This window comes from Malania oleifera, chromosome 12 (genome assembly GCF_029873635.1).
Source record: "Malania oleifera isolate guangnan ecotype guangnan chromosome 12, ASM2987363v1, whole genome shotgun sequence".
NCBI classification, from domain to species: Eukaryota; Viridiplantae; Streptophyta; class Magnoliopsida; order Santalales; family Ximeniaceae; genus Malania; species Malania oleifera.
Window position 1 is genome coordinate 59,444,460 of NC_080428.1, and position 21,580 is coordinate 59,466,039.

General features: G+C 37.1%; 1 protein-coding gene across 2 annotated transcripts in view; it reads right to left on the bottom strand.

Moving 5' to 3' along the window:
• The window catches only part of LOC131144185 (transcriptional corepressor LEUNIG_HOMOLOG-like), a 53,054-nt gene extending 35,380 nt beyond the window's left edge, over positions 1-17,674 (bottom strand). The window contains exons 1-7 of one of the 2 annotated variants that reach the window (XM_058092648.1): positions 17,507-17,674; positions 17,218-17,285; positions 16,993-17,090; positions 16,378-16,487; positions 16,030-16,295; positions 15,631-15,679; positions 15,442-15,544 (exon numbers count right to left, since the gene is read on the bottom strand). In XM_058092648.1, the coding sequence (XP_057948631.1) occupies positions 15,442-15,544; positions 15,631-15,679; positions 16,030-16,295; positions 16,378-16,487; positions 16,993-17,090; positions 17,218-17,252 (661 nt within the window). In that variant the 5' untranslated portion in view covers positions 17,253-17,285; positions 17,507-17,674. Of the gene's footprint in view, positions 1-15,441; positions 15,545-15,630; positions 15,680-16,029; positions 16,296-16,377; positions 16,488-16,992; positions 17,091-17,217; positions 17,286-17,468 lie in introns of both variants that reach the window. The other variant, XM_058092647.1, reaches the window with a different exon arrangement.
• Between the last annotated feature and the right edge of the window lie 3,906 nt (positions 17,675-21,580).

A 21,580-nucleotide genomic window follows, 5' to 3' on the forward strand; every position in this document is an offset into this window, starting at 1 on the left:
CTATCACTAGATGTGGAAGACTGAATTTAGAATTGAACCATGTAGAAGAGGTTGTTATACTCCTATTGGGCTCCTTAAGTAGCATGGCTACATGGCCAAATGTCCTAGACAACTCAACTATAGAATCCCCCTTAAGACTTATTGGCCCAGCTAGGTTTCTTGTGGAGATCCCAATAGTGATAACTATATAGTTTCCTTGCAACTGTGCATGCAAAAAGTGGAAATTTCCATATGTCATCTCTGCCACAACCTTCCTCCAAAACTCGGCCTCATTCTCCAACACTACCCTAGCCATGATTACAGCCAGTTCAAACCATGGGTGAGCTTTCTTTGGCATATACTTTATTTTTCGATGGAATGACTCACCAGCAAGAATCTATTCAAGTACACGTTGAAGTTTTGCTCATTGCCTCTTAATCATGTCAAAATCAGAACTGATTGGTTGGTAGATATTGAGTTGTTCCGTGTATGAGAGTACTATAGTACTCATTAATGCACCTAATATCCTTATCAAATCCGGAAAACTTCTCATAAAAGTAAAAAACACAGGTTTGATTCTTATCTTATGAGAAGCTTGTTAAGCTAAAATGGAAACGGAGAATTAAATGGCCTTGATAAGGATGACCTGTAGATGAGAATGAGCTGCGGAGGAGATAGCTTTGATGCGCTGGACTGCGAATGCCAGTCCATTTAATCCATCCCATTTAAACCTAATAAATCCCTTCCTTTACTATCCATTCCATGTGTTCTATATAATGAGAAGTGTGTGCATTTATGTGTAGTGTGACCGAGAGAGAGAGTGAGTGTGAGAGTATTTTGCTGAAGGTGAGAGAGAGAAAGGTGTGAAAAAAGTTGAGTTGAGTGGTGTCTCCTCCTCTTGTTTTTCTCCTAAATTATAGTAAATTCGGTGTGCTCCGTGGACGTAGGTCAGATTAGACTGAACCACGTAAATCTGGTGTTCTTATTTTGTGTGCTTGTCTTTTCTTGTGTGTGATTATTGTTCCTAGATCCCTAACAATTGGTATTAGAATCAGATTGGAGCAAAGTCTCTAGATCATAGCAAAATTTCCAGATCGGAGCCCCTGCTCAATATCTCAAAACTAAGTTTTGAGGCCACCGTTGTGTTCCTCTTAACGAGACGAAGCCAATAGTGCAAATCAGAGCCTCAACGGAGGTCTCAGGAAGCTGCACATGCCCACATGCACTCAGATGAGTGTGCAGCGTCTTCACACACCTCCACGCGCCCCCATGTGCCAACAAGCCCACGGCAGTCACCTGTCTTTGCAAAACTGACGTCATCGTGCCACGTCAGCAGAGTTGAGTTAGCGGGGCTGTGTTAGAGCCACGATAGCAAACACGTGTCAGCCGCCATGCCACCGCGCCACGTCAGCACTGGGCCCACTACCACGTTAGAAGACATGCTAGCACTGGGGCCCACTGCCACGTCAGCAGACACATCAACGTTGGGTCCTATTGCCACATTAGCGGCCACGTCAGCTACTGGGCCCCACCTGCCACGTCAACATCCAGTTAACGGCGTCAGTACCGGCATCAGGCATATTCCGTTAAGTGGGAGTATATTCCGTTAAGTTTAACAGAAAGTTGACCGATTTGACCAGAAGGTTTCGGAGCCATTTCAAGTCCGTTTTTTGAATAACTTGAACCATTTCTAAGGTTTTCGGCCATTCCAGATCCAACCGTACTGTTTATTTGAGCTGATTCCATATCTAGATAGACGAATAGAGATGTCAAGCGAAAAGAGCTCAAAGATCGAGATGTTTAACGACACCAATTTCGATTTCTGGAAGATGCAGATTGAGAACTACTTGTTTGGTAAGGAGTTGCACTTGCCATTGAAGGGAAAGCCAGAATCCATGATGGAGGACAAGTGGGAGTTGCTTGATTGAAAAGCTCTCGGAGCTATTAGGATGACGTTGGCAAAGTTTGTTGCCTTCAATATCAAACACATGACAACCATCAAGTCTCTTATGGATGCACTCTCCAACATGTACGAGCAGCCATCAGCCGCCAATAAGGTATACTTAATGAAAAAGTTATTTACCATGAACATATCTGCAAGTGAAAGTTTTAGTAGACATGAACAATTTCAATGAGCTGACGGATCAACTCGCCTCAGTTGAAATCACGTTTGACAGTGAAATTTGTGCCTTACTGATTCTTAGTCAGTTGCCTGAGAGTTGGAAAGGTATTGTTACTGCGATCAGTAGCCCTGCAGGAAAATCAAAACTGATGTATGATGAGATCATTAACATGATTTTCATGGAAGAGATCAGGATGCAATCAAACAGTGCTTCCACTTCGAGTTCAGCCTTGAACGTGGAAAGTCGAGGGAGAGATTCATGGAAAGGAAGTGGACATGGACGATCAAACAATCGCACCAGATCTAGGACCAGACAGTCCAAATCTAGAAATTCCATAGGTTCCCAAGGCACAAAGAACATTGAGTGCTGGAACTATGAAAAAACTGTTCATTACAGAAACTAGTGCAAAGGTCCAAGGAAAGAATATGAGGCGAAGACAAAAGCAAATGCCACTTCAAAAAAAAGGTGATATGTTCATATGCTATTTGGATAGTAAGAAGGAGTCTTGGGTCTTAGACTCTAGAGCCTCATTTCATGCCACTAGCAGTAGAAATTGCCTAAGGAGTATGCACCAGGTGACTTCGGTAAGGTACCTTGGCAATGATCAACTGTGCGAATAGCCGGAAAGAGAATTGTGAAGATCAAGATGAACGGGTCCGTATGGAAGCTGAAGGATGTCAAATATATTCCAGACCTGAGAAAGAACTTGATCTCAGTTGGAAAATTGGTAGATGAGGGATACACCGCAACATTCATTGGTGATGAATGAAAGATTTCAAAGGGTGTAGTGACGATTGCATGAGGTAAGAAAAGTGGAACTCTTTATGTGACTTCTCATGCCTGCATGTCTATTTCATTTGCTACAGGAAATGATGATAGCAACATTTAGCATCTACGACTCGGTCACATGAGTGAGAAAGGACTCAGGGTGATGCACTCGAAGGGAAAGTTGAGTGATCTACGGTCAGTAGAGATTAATATATGTGAAGATTACATACTCGGGAAACAGAAGAGGATCAGTTTCCAGACATACACCAGTACCCCAAAGAAGGAGAGACTTGAACTAGTCCATTCAGATGTATGGGGACCGACGACTGTCTCATCCACAGGTGGAAAGAATTACTTCATGACATTTATTGACGATCATTCTCAGAAGGTATGGGTTTACTTTCTGAAATATAAATCTGATGTCTTTGATGCTTTCAAGATTTGGAAAGAAATGGTTGAAAATGAAACTAGTTTAAAAATCAAGAAGTTGAGAACCGACAACGGTGGTGAGTATGAAGACACCAAGTTCAAGAAATTCTACTATGAGCATGGTATCAGGATGGAAAGAACTGTGCTAAGTACGTCTTAGCACAACGGCGTAGCCGAGCAGATGAACCGATCATTGACTGAAAGAGTCAAAAGCATGCGTATGTAGTCAAGCTTACCAAAGCAACTCTGGGTAGAAGTAATCAACACAGTAGCATACTTGATTAACAGGAGTCCATCAGTACCATTGGACCACAGTCTACCAGAAGAGGTTAGAGCGGAAAAGATATGAGACTTACACATTTGAAAGTTTTTGGTTGTGTAGCATATGTGCATGTTAATGATCATATCAGAACCAAGCTTGATCCAAAGTCCTAGAAGGGCACCTTTGTCGGTTACGGTGAAGATGAGTATGGGTATCGCATTTAGGACAATGAAAACAAGAAGGTGATCAGAAGCAGAGATGTGATCTTTAATGAAAAGGTGATGTATAAAGACAAACACACAACAGAACCCACAAGACCAGTTTAGAAGGAAACAACCTATTTAGACTTGGATGATGTCCTAGAAGGTGTCGGGACACGACAACGAAATAACGAGAATCCTCAGGCGGAGGAGACACAACAACAATGTGCCGAGAATCCTCGGGCGGAGGAACTTGTGGAGCAGATCGTTGCACCACCACCACTACTCCCGTGGAGTAGATCGTCGCACCACCACCTCCTACTCTACCCCCGAAGCTTAGGAGATCTTCTCGGTTGCATGTACCAAATAAGAGGTATATGAATTATTTACTTCTTACAGACGGAGGATAACCTGAATGCTATGATGAAGCATGTAATACGGGAGATTCGAGCAACTGGGAGCTTGCAATGAAGGACGAGATGAAGTCCCTCACCTCCAACAAAACGTGGGAACTAGGTGAGTTGTCCAAAGGTAAGAAGTCTCTTTACAACAAGTGGGTGGACAGGATCAAAGAGGAGCATGATGGATCCAAAGGTACAAAGCCCAATTGGTAGTCAAAGGCTTCGAGCAGAAGGAAGGAATTGACTACACTGACATCTTTGCACCAATTGTGAAGTTAACAACTATCAGATCAGTCTTGAGCAATGTTGCCTCAGAGGGCCTACATCTCGAGCATTTGGATGTGAAGATGGTATTTCTTTACGGTGATCTTGATGAGGAGATTTACATGCAACAACTAGAAGGATTCTCAATAAAAGGTAAAGAGGCTCTTGTGTGCAGATTGAAGAAGTGCTTGTACAGTATCAAAAAAGCTCCCAGGCAATCATGCATAAAGTTTGACAGCTTTATACGCAGGAAATATTTTCAGAAGTGTGATGCCGACCACTGTTGCTACTTTAAGAGGTATTAGTATAACTATATCATTCTATTGCTATATGTCAATGACATGTTAGTTGTAGGACCCGATATAGAAGAGATCAGGAAATTAAAGCAGAAAATGTCAGAGGAATTTGAAATGAAGGACTTGGGTTCAGCCAAGCAGATACTTGGGATGCGGATCTCCAGAGATAAAAAATAGGGAACTTTGTGGTTATCTCAATCGAAGTATATTATTCGTGTTTTATAAAGATTCAACATAAGTAGCACCAAAGCAGTAAATACATCATTGGCCGGTCACTTCTGTCTCTCGAAGGATCAGGCTCCTTAGAAAAATGAAGAGAAGGACTTCATGGCTAAGGTACCTTACGCCTCAGCCATTGGAAGTCTCATGTACGTTATGGTTGGTACCAGACCGTTTGGCAAAGCACTGGGAGATATCAACAGGTTCATGTCAAATCTACGGAAGACTCACTGGGAAGTAGTGAAGTAGATCTTGAGATGTCAATGTGGCACTATTGATAAGTGCTTATGTTTTGGCAAAGGAGACTTGAAAATTCAAGGGTATGTTGATGCCGATTTTGCTGGTGAAATTGATTATCGCAGAAGCACCACCAGATATGTATTCACTGATGGCACAAAAACTATTAGTTGGATGTCACAGATACAAAAGATTGTTGTCTTATCCACTACAAAAGCTAAGTACGTAACAGTGATAGAAGCCAATAAAGAGATGATTTGACTTCAAGGTTTGTTAACAGAGCTCGGAATAAAGCAGAAGAGAAATGTTTTGCACAGCGATAGTCAAAGTGCAATACATCTAGCAAAGAACTACATTTCATTTGAGAACCAAACACATTGGACTACGTTATCACTTCGTCAAATCTCTGTTAGAGGATGGAGTGTTGACACTTGAAAAAATCTAAGGTAGTAGGAATCCAGCAGATATGTTAACAAAGGTGGTGACTACAGAGAAGCTGAAGTTGTGCTCAACTTCAGTTGGTCTTCATGCTTGAAGATAGATTTGAGCACATCATTTATCTATATACTGGTTGAGATAGTGTTTCCGTCTCCAAGTGGGAGATTGTTAAGCTAAAATGGAAACAGAGAATTAAATGGCCTTAATGAGGATAAGCTGCAAATGAGAATGAGCCGCGGAGGAGCCAACTTTGTTGCGCTAGAATGAGAATGCTGGTCCATTTAATCCATCCCGTTTAAACCTAATAAATCCCTTCCTTTACTATCCATTCCATGTATCTATATAATGAGAAGTGTGTGTGTGTATGTGCAGCGTGACCGAGAGAGAGAGTGAATGTGAGAGTTGTTGTTTTTGTCCCACATTGGTAGAATACTTCCACATTAGTATAAAAGGTTGTTTTGAATTTTTTATATTATTTGTCCCACATTGGAGAAAAGTATTTTTTAGACTTGAGGTTGAAGCTATATAAAGAGCTCAACTCTTCATTTGTAAAACACACCTAAAAGTTGTACTTTATCAAGAAGTAGTGGATTGATCATCGGCGCCTGAGGACTTAGGTAATTCTATACTGAACCTCGTAAATTTCTTGTCTTGTTTTTTTACTATTTTATTATTAGTTTTTGCATTACTTTAATTTCTTATATATTCAATAGCAATAGTTGTAGTATTTGTGTTTGGCACAAGTGGGGTGCCCGGCACAACAATTGGTATCAGAGCTAGGTTGAATAGTGTTGATACGGAGGTGTTCCTCTGTTAGGATCCTTGATTCCACATTTGATGCCTAAGAAAGACCTTGTTTAAGCGAGTGCTCAGAGACCATTGCAGCTCAGTCACTCCCTGGAGGTTGGCCTAGTCAAAGTGGAATTTCATAGGCTAAAACAGAGTAGACACAGTTGGTACGTACTATTCATCCTAGGTCTTTTGCTTTGTTGGTTGCTATTGAATATATAGAAGATGGCAGAAACTAGTGCAGCAGTAGAAGAAACTCTGTCCACACGAACTCCAACCCCTTCGGCTTCGACATCATCATCGAAGATGATAGCTAATGCTCAGTTTGAGGTGGAGAAATTTGATGGTACCAATAATTTTGGTATGTGGCAATGTGAGGTGATGGACATCTTGTATCAACAAGAACTAGATATTGCTTTGGATGATAAACCGGTAGATATGGGTGACAGAGATTGGGTAAAGATCAATCGTCAGGCATGTGGTACGATTCGTCAGTGTCTCACCAAAAATCAGAAATATTGTGTTATGAGGGAGACATCTGCAAAGAAATTGTGGAAGACTTTGGAAGATACATTTATGACCAAGAGTTTGGAAAATCGGCTCTATTTGAAAAAGAAATTGTTTCGCTTCCAGTATCAACCACGTATTTCGATTAATGACCACATAAATGCTTTCAATAAAATTTTGGCTGATTTTTTAAATTTGGATGAAAAGGTGAAAGATGAGGATAACGCCATATTGTTACTGAATTCTCTCCCTGATGAGTATGAACATTTGACCACCACTTTATTGTATGGGAAAGACAAAGTTACTTATGATGCTGTTTGTATTGAATTTATTAGTACTGAATGCAGAAAGAAGGATTAGAGAGTCCATAAGGAAACAACAGAAGCACTAACAATAAGGGGACGTTCTCAGAGTTGTATGTCTGGAAGGAAGAGTAAATCTCATGGGAGGAGTAAATCTCGTGGGAGACCTGCTAAAGATGAATGCGCCTTTTGTCTTGAGAGAGGGCACTGGAAGAAAGATTGCCCTAAATTACAGCAGAAAAATAAGGGAAAAGCACATTCTAATGCCAATATAACCAATGATGATGGAAGTGAGTCAGATTTTTCTCTTGTTGGAACATCTTCGTCACATTATTTTGGTGAGTGGATTTTAGATTCTAATTGTTCCTATCACATGTGTGCCAATAGGGAATGGTTTTCTAATTTTGAAGAATTAGATGGTGGGGTTGTTTTTATGGGAAATGATAATACTTGTAAAACAACTGGAATATGATCAATACAGTTGAAATGTCAAGATGGAGCTATTAAAACCTTAACTGATGTTAGGTATGTTCCAAGCCTAAAGAAGAATCTGATTTCATTGGGTGCCTTAAAATCTAAAGGGTTCACTATCACTTTGAAAGACGGAACCTTAAAGATTAAATCAGGTGCGCTGGTGGTGATGAAAAGAATACGGAAAAATAACTTGTATTATTTACAAGGTAGTACAGTTATTGGCTCAGCAGCTGTTGTTTCTAAGAAAGAATCAGGTTCAGATACAACCAGGTTATGGCATATGCGATTAGCACATGCAGGAGAAAAATCTTTGCAACAATTAGCTAAGCGAGGTTTGTTAAAGGGTGCAAAGATGTGCAAACTTGAATTTTGTGAGCATTGCATTCTGAGAAAACAAACTAGAGTGAAAGTTGGCACAGCAATCCACCAGACTGAAGGTATTTTGGACTACATCCATACAGATGTATGGGGGCCCACAAAAACGGCTTCGTTGGGTGGTATGCATTATTTTGTCACTTTTGTTGATGATTTTTCCAGAAGAGTTTGAGTGTATTCTATGAAGCATAAAAATGAAGTGTGTGATGTTTTCCTTAAGTGGAAAAAATTAGTTGAAACTAAACTGGAAAAAAGATTAAACGGCTCAGATTAGATAATGGTGGTGAATACATGAGTGACCCGTTTATGAAAGTATGTCAGGATGAAGGTATTGCTCGACACTTTACAGTTCGAAATACACCACAACTGAATGGGGTGGCAGAACGCATGAATCGGACTTTGTTGGAGAAAGTTCGATGTATGTTGTCTAATGCTGGGTTAGACAAAAGGTTTTGGGTTGAGGCTGTTAGATATGCGTGTCATCTCATCAATCATCTACCATCATCTGCAATAGGAGGGAAAACACCTTATGAGGTATGGTCTGGAAAGCCTGCTAGTGATTATGATTCTTTACATGTATTTGGTACTATGGCTTATTATCATGTTAAAGAATCTAAGTTAGATCCAAAATCCAAGAAAGCAATATTCTTGGGGATAAGTGTAGGAGTCAAAGGTTGCCGTCTTTGGTGTCTAGAGACGAAAAAAATGATTTTAAGTAGAGATGTAACTTTTGATGAACTTGCAATGATGAAGAAAACAATACGCAAGGAGTCACGAGTTGAAGAGAAGACCAGTGGTACTCAACAACAGGTGGAGGTTGAGACAACTTTGGGAAGCCCAGTGAGAAATGAGACTACACAAGCTAACTCTCCAATTACAATGAGGAATAGTGTAAAAGAAAAGGAGATTTCAATTCGACAATCTTCACAGCAACAAGAATCAATTGTTTCTCAAAGGCCAAGACGAGAAATTTGAAAACCTGCTTGGTATACTAATATGGTGGCCTATGCACTTCCAGTTGTGGATGATAATGTTCCTTACACTTTCAAAGAAGTAATGAGGAACTCTGAATCAGACAAGTGGAAAAAAGCAATGGATGAAGAAATGCAGTCTCTTCATCAGAATCAGACTTGGGAGCTAGCCTAGTTGCCCAAGGGTAAGAAAGCAATTGGTTGTAAATGGGTTTATGTAAAGAAAGAAGGATTTCCAGATGCAAATAATGTTCGCTTCAAAGCTAGATTGGTAGCTAAGGGCTACGCACAGAAGGAAGACATTGATTATAATGAGGTATTTTCTCCAGTTGTTAAACATTCTTCCATTCGAATTTTGTTGGCTTTGGTAGCACAATTTGATCTTGAACTAGTTCAACTCGATGTAAAAACTACATTTTTACATGATGATTTGGAAGAGAAAATCTATATGACTCAGCCAGATGAATTTCAGGTTGCTGGAAAAGAAAATTGGGTATGTAAACTGGGTAAATCGTTGTATGGTTTAAAATAGTCTCCAAGACAGTGGTACAAACGATTTCATCAGTTTATGATGGGTTAGAAGTACATTAGAAATAAACATGATCATTGTGTTTATTTTCGCAGACTACAAAATGGATCTTTTATATATTTACTCTTGTATATTGATGATATGTTGATAGCTTCAAAGAATAGGGAAGAAATCAACAAGTTGAAAAGTCAGTTAAATCAAGAGTTTGAGATGAAAGATCTTGGTGAAGCAAAGAAGATACTTGGCATGGAGATTCGCAAAAACAGAATGAGAGGAAGAGTTAGTTTGTCTCAGAAACAGTATTTGAAGAAGGTAGTACAGAGTTTTGGCATGTCTGAGCAGTCAAAACCAGTAAGCACTCCTCTTGCTCCTCATTTCAAACTTAGTGCGGCTTTATCTCCTAAATCAGATGAGGAATGTAAGTATATGTCACAGGTTCCTTATGCAAGTGCTGTTGGTAGTCTGATGTATGCAATGGTTTGTACTAGACCTGATATTTCACAAGCTGTTAGTATGGTGAGCAGGTATATGCATGATCCGGGTAAAGGACATTAGCAAGCTGTGAAATGGATTTTGAGATATATTATGAATACGATTGATGTTGGTATAGTATGTAAGAAAAATAATACTATTGATCAACGTGTTGTTGGATATGTGGATTCAGATTTTGCAGGTGATTTGGATAAATGTCGATCAACTACTAGATACATTTTTACATTTGCTAATGGTACAGTGAGTTGGAGGTCTACCTTACAGTCTACCATTGCCTTGTCTACAACAGCAGCAGAGTACATGGCAGCTTCAGAGGCTGTTAAGGGAGCTATTTGGTTGCAGGGTTTACTTGAAAATTTAGGAGTTGTTCAGAAGCGCATTGTTGTGTTTTGTGATAGTCAGAGTGCTACTCATTTGGCAAAGAACCAAGTCTACCATGCACAAACGAAGCATATCGACGTTCGGTTTCATTTTATGTGGGATATTATTGATGGAGGCAAGATACTTCTTCAGAAGATTATTACAACTGAAAATCTCGTAGATATGTTGACCAAGATTGTGACAACAATCAAGTTCAAACATTGTTTGGACTTGATCAATATCCTGCAAATCTGAGTATTTTTGGAAGGCGCCGATGATGTGGAACTCCAGAAAATGTTGGTGACTGAAAAATTTGTTGAATTTATCGTCAAGGTAGAGATTTGTTGTTTTTGTCCCACATTGGTAGAATACTTCCACATTAGTATAAAAGGTTGTTTTGAATTTTTTATATTATTTGTCCCACTTTGGAGAAAAATGTTTTTTAGATTTGAGGTTGAAACTATATAAAGAGCTCAACTCTTCATTTGTAAAACACACCTAAAAGTTGTACTTTGTCAAGAAGTAGTGGATTGATCATTGGCGCCCGAGGACGTAGGTAATTCTATACCAAACCTCATAAATTTCTTGTCTTGTTTTTTTACTGTTTTATTATTAGTTTCTGCATTGCTTTAATTTCTTATATATTCAATAGCAATAGTTGTAGTATTTGTATTTGGTACAAGTGGGGTGCCCGGCACAACAAGAGTATTGTGCTGAAGGTGAGAGAGAGAATGGTGTGAAAAGAGTTGAGTTGAGTGGTGTCTCCTCCTCTTGTTTTTCTCTCAGATTATAGTAAATTTGTTGTGCTACGTGGACGTAGGTCAGATTAGACTGAACCACGTAAATCTGGTGTTCGTATTTTGTGTGCTTGTTTTTTCTTGTGTGATTATTGTTCCTAGATCCCTAACAAAGCTTTCATCAAGATCATCCCATATGAATTTGAGGGGTCCTATGAAACATCATGTTTGCAGCAATTCATGGTCACATGCTACTACCTAATCACAAAAAACAAGTAGAGCCTTAGAGTATGGAGATGGTTGAGAATGCAGCAGATACTTGAGACTTTCCTTTTGTGTTAGTTGACACTCTCATGGATTGAAACCCCGACAACAATTAATTGGGAGAGCCAGCCAGTTTGATGGCTGTGATCTGCATGCTGCATTATTAGCAGAGACTTTCTCTGTAGAGACCATCAGGAAAACCCCCAATACTCAACAAATCAGCAGATACCAGTCGAATAAAACAGTAGCTATAACCAGCACCAGCAAGAACAGTGCAGCAGGAGCCACACACGCCAGACCAAAAAGAGGTCAAACAAATTGGCTATCGTGCACACAAGCAATATATTGGAGGCACATTAGGGGTTCAGTAATCACCCACAATCATGACTGAACATCAGCAACCACAAAATAGCAGCCCGAGAGTGCTGGCAGCAGGAAGAAACTATGAAAAAATAGCCTGACATTGACTGATGGCATATTCAGGCAGGAGCAGTAATCAACAAGATTGAAAACAATTAGAAATCCATAACTATAGGCTGGAAGGCTGCATCAACAGCAGCCAACAACCCAGCAGACTACCAGCAACAGTGCAATTTCTGCACCATCACACAAACACAAGCTGCATCCAATAATAGATACACTGCCCAGAAAAGATGAGTTAGAGGCCTTAATCGACTATTAAACACAAGGAAGCATTTGTGATGGACAAAAATAGAAACAGAGAGAGAATTGAGGGAAAAAACAGAGAAGAAGATGGGAGGAGGAAGAAGAAATTGATGCTTGGACAGAACATAAACAGAAACAGAACAGAGGGAATCCGGAGAGAGAGAGGAAAGAGAAGAAGAGAAGAAGAAGAAATAATAAGGGAGAAGAAGATAGAAATTGATGTACAACAGCTGGACAGGAACAGAGAGAGAGAGAGAGAGAGAGACAGAGAGACTAGGCAAAAAGGAGTGGGGAGAAGAACAAAGGAGGAGGAAGGAAGAAGAAGAAGGAGAGGAGAGAAGGGGCTGCATGAGAGAGAGAGAGAGAGAAGGAAAACCATTCCTAAATTCAAATGTTAACTGTCTAGCACAATGCACAAACTGAGTGCTTATACTCCCAAAATTAAAACTGTAACAACTAACTACAAAATAAACCCGGAGCACTTACATAAAAAAAATAACGATAAATCAAATAAAATTCTATAATATCTGGATTAAGTAATTTAAAACAAAATTCCTAATTTTTATCTTCAAATATAATATGATTGCCTCAGAATTATCCACAAGTGATCCTCCATCAATCTGATTTGAGAGTTGACTAGGGTGAAACAAAGGAAAAGAAGAAGAAAACAATTGATTAATCTAATTCAGATCAATCAGATATGGAAGATCTTACTCCTCTAATACCATTTTGAAAATATTAAAAATCTAAATAGTCGTGGAGAAAATAGAGAACATAGAGTTAGAGAAGGAGGAGAAGAGAGAAGAAAAGAGGGGCTCTGGGCCAGACCTGGGAGTTGTGTTCTGCTCTCCAAGCTAGACCCTACTCTTATCAATAATCTGAATGGTTAATGGAGAAAATAGAGAACTCAGGGTTCCAGACCTAGGAGTTGTGTCTCTGCTCTCCTGGCTAAGACTCTTATATTAAAAAATAATTACAGAGGACAAAAGTACCTACATATGCACCAACTAAATACTAAAGAGTCTACTAAACATTTAGAATGCAATAGATCTCTTTGTTGTCAGAATTCTAAAAACTGATAACCCCAAATATCTAATATTTTCCAAAGAGACCAAGTTCATAGTTCGAAAGTAATAACCTCTAGTAAACAAATAAAAAATACAGGATGCTTATATGACTTATCATTGAATAAATGTAGAAAACTTGCTTTTTACAAACTCCTATCAAAACTTTAATTTCCCCCTTATCTCAATCTTAAAAAAAGCCAAAATATTGTCATAAACTTTCCACTATAACAAAATACCCAATGCACAAGGCTCCCACACCATATAGCGGGTTCTACGGACAGCATAATGTATGCAGCCTCACCTCCACAAGTTGGAGAGGTCGTTTCTATGATAAACATCTGGGATAGGTTTCTTGGGGTGGCCTTTGGGGGGAGAATTGGGTTAAAGAGTTTATATAAGTAAGCATTCTAGTATAAGGGTATGAAAAAAAACAAAATATTATGATGAGGATCTTTCTTGCTCTTGTAATAAAGGATCTCCCTCCCCCCCCCCCCCCCTCCTCCTCTCTCCCTCTCTCTCTCTTAGTTTTTTAATTCATTACATCATTTGTTAAGTAATGAAAGCTAGCTCATAAGAAGGAATCTTTCATGTTGCATGTTTCTTATTAACTTTGATTTGTTCTTCTTCAAAGCATTTGAACCATAGAACCTAAGGTTCATGTTTAAACTTTTGAAAGCCTGCTTTTGAGGTATGCAAGGTCAAAGTACTATAATTATTAGTATAATATGAAAGTTAACTATTGTTACTATATATAACAAGATGATGATTAATTTGGAATTGGAATTATCAGAGACAATGAACACATTTTGCTTGGATGTACTGGGCTAGGACTCTGAGTAAACAACTCAGAACAAGAAATCCACAAGTGTGCACTACTTCTTAATTGTTTATATCCATCCCTTTGTACATACTGTCTTCTTCAGAGCTACATGTCACCCTAGATTATTTGAAAAATGTGCCTTCAAATTTGTACCAATCTAAATGTTATATATTCTTTTCAGGCCAATAAGAATAGAAGGCAATTGAAGCACAATATTAAATTAAGCCAAACAGATAAAAACTATTCTTAATTTATACCTACACGAAACAAAAAGATGCCAAAATCAAGAGCAATAAAAAGCTGAAGACCCAAGCAATGTTGGGGAGGGAGCAACCAAACTATTTTGTTTAATGAGTTTACTAAACAATTTCGTCATTGAACACAGCAATGTGAAAGTTGAAGGACAATTGGAAGTATGATAGCACAGTATATCAATGTGTTGGTGGTTGTCAAGTTGTGCCTTGTTACTTTTTGCCCTCATGACCTTTTTGCCCACCTAACTCAGCTTTTAAACTCATCCCAGCTATTTACTATTGGCAAAACAAATATGGTTCTACTGTTATCACAATTCCAGGATGCAACTTGTTCAAGGTTGTTTATTATTCAACTCAACCTATCACTGGATCACCATAAGGTATTATCCCCAAACCACCTACAGACCAGATGAGCCAAAGCAAAACCAATCTAAAGCTCTAGTTGGTCCAGTCAGGAGAGATATTTCTCCACAGTTATACAGAGATACATATATGTTTGGGGTGGCAGGGTCTACTAGATTTGTAAGGCCGAAACTCAACCAGTGAAGGTTCGTTCTCCACATTCTTAACTGAAGACTTGAGCAAACATTTAGAAGAACCAAACCAAATTGATCCAACCAATCAAGATTGGTTCTCCACTTTCTTTCTTAACCAGCTAAATCAAACACTCGAACAAAAACCAAGTCAATCCAAAGAGCATCAGGTTGGTTTGGTTCATATATTCCACCTAAAAAAAAACTTGAACACCTAGTTTATTTTTTCTATATTAGGCTTTTGCATAATGCAATGCTCCATTCAGATTGGAACCAGAGCACTAGCCTCATCCATTGGAATTTCTCTGCCAAAAAGAAAACAAAATGTCTACTATTCAGAAAACATTACCAATCTGTGGTCACATATCCCCCCCCCCCCCCCCCCCCCAAAAAAAAAATAAATAAATAAGCAAAACACATCCAATAAAGCAGATAAAGAAATTATACACATACTCAGTAAAAGGCTCAAATGAAAGCACTGAGGTACTCATATATTAGCATATCATGTAAAAAGTAAGAAATTCATATGACAAATTTCCTGTCATAAACAAATTACAAATATTATTAAATTTTTTTCAAATTCAAAGTGAGTAGTGCGATGATAAACCAGCATCAAGGCCTCTAAGCTAAGGCCTAGTACTCTTGGCATACCAAATGCAAAAATTTAGAAATAGAAAAAACAAACCAGCATCACAAGGTCCAGCACTTGGCAGCATGGCTTTTGGTATTCCATAAATAGTTGGATCCCCAGGCATTGCTCTCCCCAAATTGGAACCAAGTCTAATGTCCTGCACCATGAATAAAATGTCCTGACCCTGAATCCTGTTTTAGCAATTTAAAATTCTCATCACTGTATAAACTGGTTTAACCATACCCTTACACCCTGCTGTTGAATTGGCCTAGAAATTTGTAGCTGTGAGGAGCTGTGATATACGAATAAGCACAAATTATAAAATCATTAAATCTTTTATCTATAGATAGGCCCAAACAAAATGGCAATGACAGCATATGTGAACAGTGAACTTCTCAATATATGAAGGTTATGGATATGGATAGTCATGCCCCTTCATCTTGAAAGGGGGGCGAGCCAATGGTACACCAGTTCTTTCCTTCTCTGTGTGCATATCATTTTTTTTTTCTTTTTACTCTGCCCCCAGGGGGCGGGGTGGGTGCAGCTGAAGGTGATAGAAGGAACCAAATAGACAATAAATTTGATATGAGGTACCAGAGATGACCCTGGTCCCTGTTAAAATATAGACATTATCAGATATACCTGGCACTGGCAATATTTGCTGCTGATTTTGAGATATTCATTTTATCAACATCAAGGAGATGCACATTGGGATCAAAATTTCTTGAATTTTGCCTTAGATGCTCTTCCTCATACATTTGTGTGGCCATCATACAAGCTGCAGGCTGCCCCAGCATCTTATCATGATCAGTGCTGGTAGGGAATTGCCCCATCCTTTTCTGGTTCATCTCCAACTGTTGCGCTAGAGGATTGGAACTTTGTGGCTTAGTTTCTGTCATATGTGCATCCTGAAAATTAAACAAGAGCATCATATAGGCATTATTTCACACCCAAAAGGCAGTGCAACAGAAATTTTCAAAAAAATTTCACCTTGACAGAGGACTGTTCACCGGTCTCATGATGATTCCCTTGCCTAGAGGCATACAGATCATAAAATATTGACCACCATTCAGATAAGAAACCTTCAGGAACATCGATCACTGAAAACAAAAGCCCAATTTTCTCAAAAATCAGATATTATTTGACAACATTCTTTACGCGAGATTTGTGCATTGGAGAAATTGAGCAACACAAACACTAATGAAGAGATGAACATCATGTTAGTAGTTGAAAATTGGGCATTTTTTCAGCACATTACAAACCTTGCAATGGGCCGAGTTGTATCGAACCACTGATCAGGCAGTGAAAAATGAGGGGGAAAAAAATCTATGATTAACATATAAGCGCTACATAAGTGCTCACACTTAATTAGATAGCTACAATCCATTCATATCAAAGAAGCAAAACATATGACAAGTGATTAAAAACGTTAACACATAATTGAGCCGCAAATCCACAAACCAACAGGAATAAGAAAAGAGCAACATGATCAAAATCAACAATGCAATTCAAATATTACTTGCGTTCGACAGAGTCATCCACAAGAAGAAGAAAATAAAATTTAAAATATATGTAAGTTAGATGCACTGAGACGAGAGCGCGTACCAACAGGATTGTTGCAAACATTTGCCTCTCTAGCGAATATCTCAGCAGTCCTGTGCATGTTTTTCTTCACCATATAATCATGCACATAAAGTTGCAACCTAAAATCCCCAAACCACACACCGCAAAACAAACAGCAAAAAATAAAACACAAACCAAGAAAAGGGAAAAAGGGAAAAATGTAAAAGAACTCTAACAAAAACAGAGCAATGAAGAAAAGAAACTCACATCTTCTCAGCATCCCATTCGTCACCGGACGCCATGATCGCCCTCCAAAACCGCCTGTGCTTCAGGACCTTCACCCAAAACAATAACAGAGAGATAAAGGAAAGGAAAAATCAAAACTTGAACCCAATTAGGCAAGTAGGAGAACACACAGACGATAGAATCGATCCAGAAAAACAATGCCCAGATAGAGATTTACTACTAGCTAGAGAAAGAATCAAAAGACGAAGGTCATTTGGGAGAAGACAAGAAACCTGAGAAGGAGAGGGAGAGGGTGGGTTTGGGGCGTTACCAGAGTTCGCAAGGTGGAAGTGACAGTGCCATGCAAAAAAAGAGAGGGGAGGGAAAAAAGAGCCAAACAAACAAATTTGGCTGTACTCGGAAGAGAGCGCTGGAGGGGGGAGAGGTTTTGAGAGGGTTTTTAATTTTTAAAAACGAGAAAAAACCGGTGGACCTCTCTCTGGGTATTTCATTTCTCTAGTGGGATTCCACACTCAACCTCAGGCGCCAGCCACGGGCCCAAAAAGGTCCATGCAAAAAAAACTTCCTTATTCTACGTGCTTCTTCCCTCCGCGTTCACACTCCCACTTACTCACCACATGCTGCCAATGGAGATCCTCAAGCCCATTTTCGTCATTTCATCTTGTTTCATCCCCCTTGGAAAGAGGGCCTTTTTTATTTTTATTTTTATTTTTAAAAAAAAATTAAATCGCCATCCCATTTTTAAACCATCTAAATCTTTATAGAGTATTTAAAAAAGTTTTAAACTTGAGGCATAGTTTATGCTGCTTATTGAATTTTTAAATAAATTCTCCTTAAATTTTTTATTTTTTTTTTGGGTTGGTAAAAGACCTAAACCGCAATTTCTTTAAATAAATCTGCAACTATATGTAGTAAAAAAAATGGAGTTATAAATTTAAATGGGTATTTTTGTCATTTTGCAAGAAAGTCACGGGATACTTAACGCTTGAGAGGGGCCACATCCACCTTCTTTTTGTAGTGTAAATGAGTGAATAATGACAAATAAATAATAAATAACTTGTATTAGCATCGCGCGACTCTTTCTTTTTTTCTAAGATAGTGAAATGACATATTTCTCCGGTTGTTTGCATGTTTTCATCACGGAGCAAAACAATTATTCAATGTGATAAAAATTAAAAATACTTTTTAAAACTACTAAAAACACATTCTTTTACGACATTAAGGATAAAAATAAAATAAAAGTAATAAGAAATAACTAAATACAATTGATATAATACTTGTTTGATCCTTATGAATTGTGTTTATCTCAAAATTTCAAATGTGTTTCAAGATTGGAAGTTCAATCTTCTTAGGTGGTGTGGCATTTGAGATGCCAACTTAATACTTTTAACTATTCATTTAACAGTCTAAATGCTCATTTAATATGCTACAAAAATATAAATAAACTACCAATAGTACTATTAATGGGCAAAAATACTAAACAAATATGATGAATATATATCCAATTATAGCTGATTTTGAAAATTTTAACCGTGTTTCGAACTCTCCATATGATCATATCAAATAGAGAGTCCGATCATTTAAAATTCAAACTTTTATATTTGACTTTTCAAAAGTTGAATATAATAATTATAAATAAATAAATATAACATGTAATTATTATTTTTCAAGTTGGATATAATAATAATAATAATAATAATAATAATAATAATAAATGTACATAACATGTAATTATTAATTATGGTTGAAATTAATGACTCTAAATTTAGAAAAAAATTTGCATCTTCTCCTGCAATTAATTAATGCGGAGGGGTCTTTAATTCACTTATGACAATCTGCCAATACATCAAAATCAATGAGTAGTAATAGCCGAAGGGGCTTCCGAAGACTTTCAAGTTTAAGAGCGGTATGCGTGCCGCACGTACCACGCACATCAGCTATAACCATTTACAATGAAACTGGTTATTTATGTTTTTATTTATTTATAATCCGGAACTTCATTCACGCCACTTTGGATACAATGGTGCGGTACCAAATCTAGTGAGGTGAAAGCCACCCTCCCATTGACGTATCCTTGATAATTCAGGGGAGGTAAACTATGAAGGGCGAATCAAACCCGTGAGCTTGGGATTACCAAAGTCACAAGTCGCCCTTACTGCTTGAACCAACTCGACTGAACTTGGTCATGCATGTTATATATATGTATATTATTTCTTTTTCTTATTTTCAAGTTTTTAAAATAAAATTAATTATAAATTTGATTTTGCGGCAAAGCGAATAAAAATTATATGCTGTTGATGGAATTATTGAATATAATTTAGATAAATTTAAATACAAATACATAGATAACTATTTGAAGTTGCTTAATATCAAGTGCTATTATTAAAAGACACCATGCAGAAATATTATTGATAATATGTGTGTGCTTCATTAAATTTTTTTCTTCTTTAAGAATAAACTCATGAAATTAATTGTAAGTGGTATGATAAGTTTTGATTTATGAAAAGAAATTAATATAGCAAAAGAAGGTCCTATTGACTCTAAAGAAATATTTATTTTTCATGTATTTAAAGAGTTTGAAGATTAATTAATAATGATTAAAAAGAATCGCATGTTTGGTACGTAAAAACGGAACGGAATCAAATTTATCACTTGTTTCTTCATGTTTTGCATATAATTTTTGAAATGATGGCTTCCGAAACCCTTTGGACGTATAATTATAGTTTTCCATATAATTTTTTCATTTTCCATTTTATTCTTGCCTTTATAATATTCTTACCACATTTCATTTTACAAATCAAATATGACCTAATAGTTAAGGGACCATTGGGTATTACTATCAAAAAATATGAAAAAGAAAACTAGAAAGAAAAACTAAAAACCAAACAAAAACTAAAAATCGAAAACTGCAACTTGTGTGATTAATATTTTAAAAACACAAATGAGAAACTTGACTAAACAAATGTTCATTTTTGTCTTTGAATCAAATACAATTTTTTTTTAAAAAAAATACATGATTAAAACCATAAAAGTACAATATAATACAAATTCAAAATACTATAATAAAAGAAAATATATATAATAATTATATTTCAAAATTTGTTTTACAAGAATAATCTTATTGTATATGACAATTAAAAAAGTAAACAAAATTTTGCATATATTTTTTAAAAAAATTTGAACATTTTTATTTTAATTATATTTTAAACAGAAAACCTGAGGACAGCTGACCAGGGCTTGGCCTCAGCCGATCGAAGCTCACAGATTTCAAGCCTCGGTCGACCAAGCTTGGCCTTAGTTGACTGAACCTCTTGGTAAAGCGTCCCAATGCTCGTAAAATGTCTTTTTTTTTTAAATATAATAATATTTTAAGCCCCCCCCCCCCCCCAACCTCCGGTGAAATGACTACATAACGACCATATGTGGTTTTTGCCTATAAATACAATCCTTAAACCCCTTGAAAATGTTAGAGAATCACTTTGGAAGATTAGTTAAGATTATTTTTTATTCTCTCCCCTATTTTAACCCCATTTGTTTTTTAAATTCTCTATTTCTCCTACTCCTTCTTGAAAATCTTTTTGGAGAAAAAATATTTTGGGGTTTTTGTTTTACAAGGCTTGAGCATATATTATCTTACATATATATTTTTTTGCTCAATAGCCTTTTTATTCTCATGGTCTTCAAAGAAAAATTCTCTTCTCTACTCTTCATTTGAAAAATTCTTTTAGGAGAGAATATTTTTAAGGGTTTATTTTGGATGGCTTGACCTTATATTCATACTCATAATATATACCTTGAATGCCTCCTTATTGTTCTTCAAAGTTTAAATTTCTCCTACTTCTTTATTTTGAAAATCATTTTGGAGAAATTATTTTATGTTACTCATTGAAGGTTTGAGCATATATTTAAAATTATATATATATATATATATAGCTTGAAATCCTTCTTGATTTTCAAAGTTCAATCATTTTAAGGAAAACCCTAATATACTCATACACTTATCTTGAAATATATTTATTAGAAAATTACTTTGGGTTATACAAGAGAGAGCCTTAGCATATATCAATTTAATATATACTTGCTTGAGAGGCTTCTCCTTTTATTTTATAAAGGTCAGTCATCTTAATAACAAAATCCTAGTTTCTCATTCTTACCTTAAAATATATTTTTGGAGAAAACTTTGGGTTAATCAAGTTAGCTTTGAGCATATATTCAATGTATATAATTGCTTGAAAAGCTTCTTGAAAAGGCAAGAACACATATTCATTTATAATACTTTGCTCGAAAGCCTTTTGGTAGTTAAATTTCACAAGGTCATTTTAGAAAAGAAATCATTTTCCATACTCTCACTATTTTACATGGAAAATATTATGAGAAGAAAAAC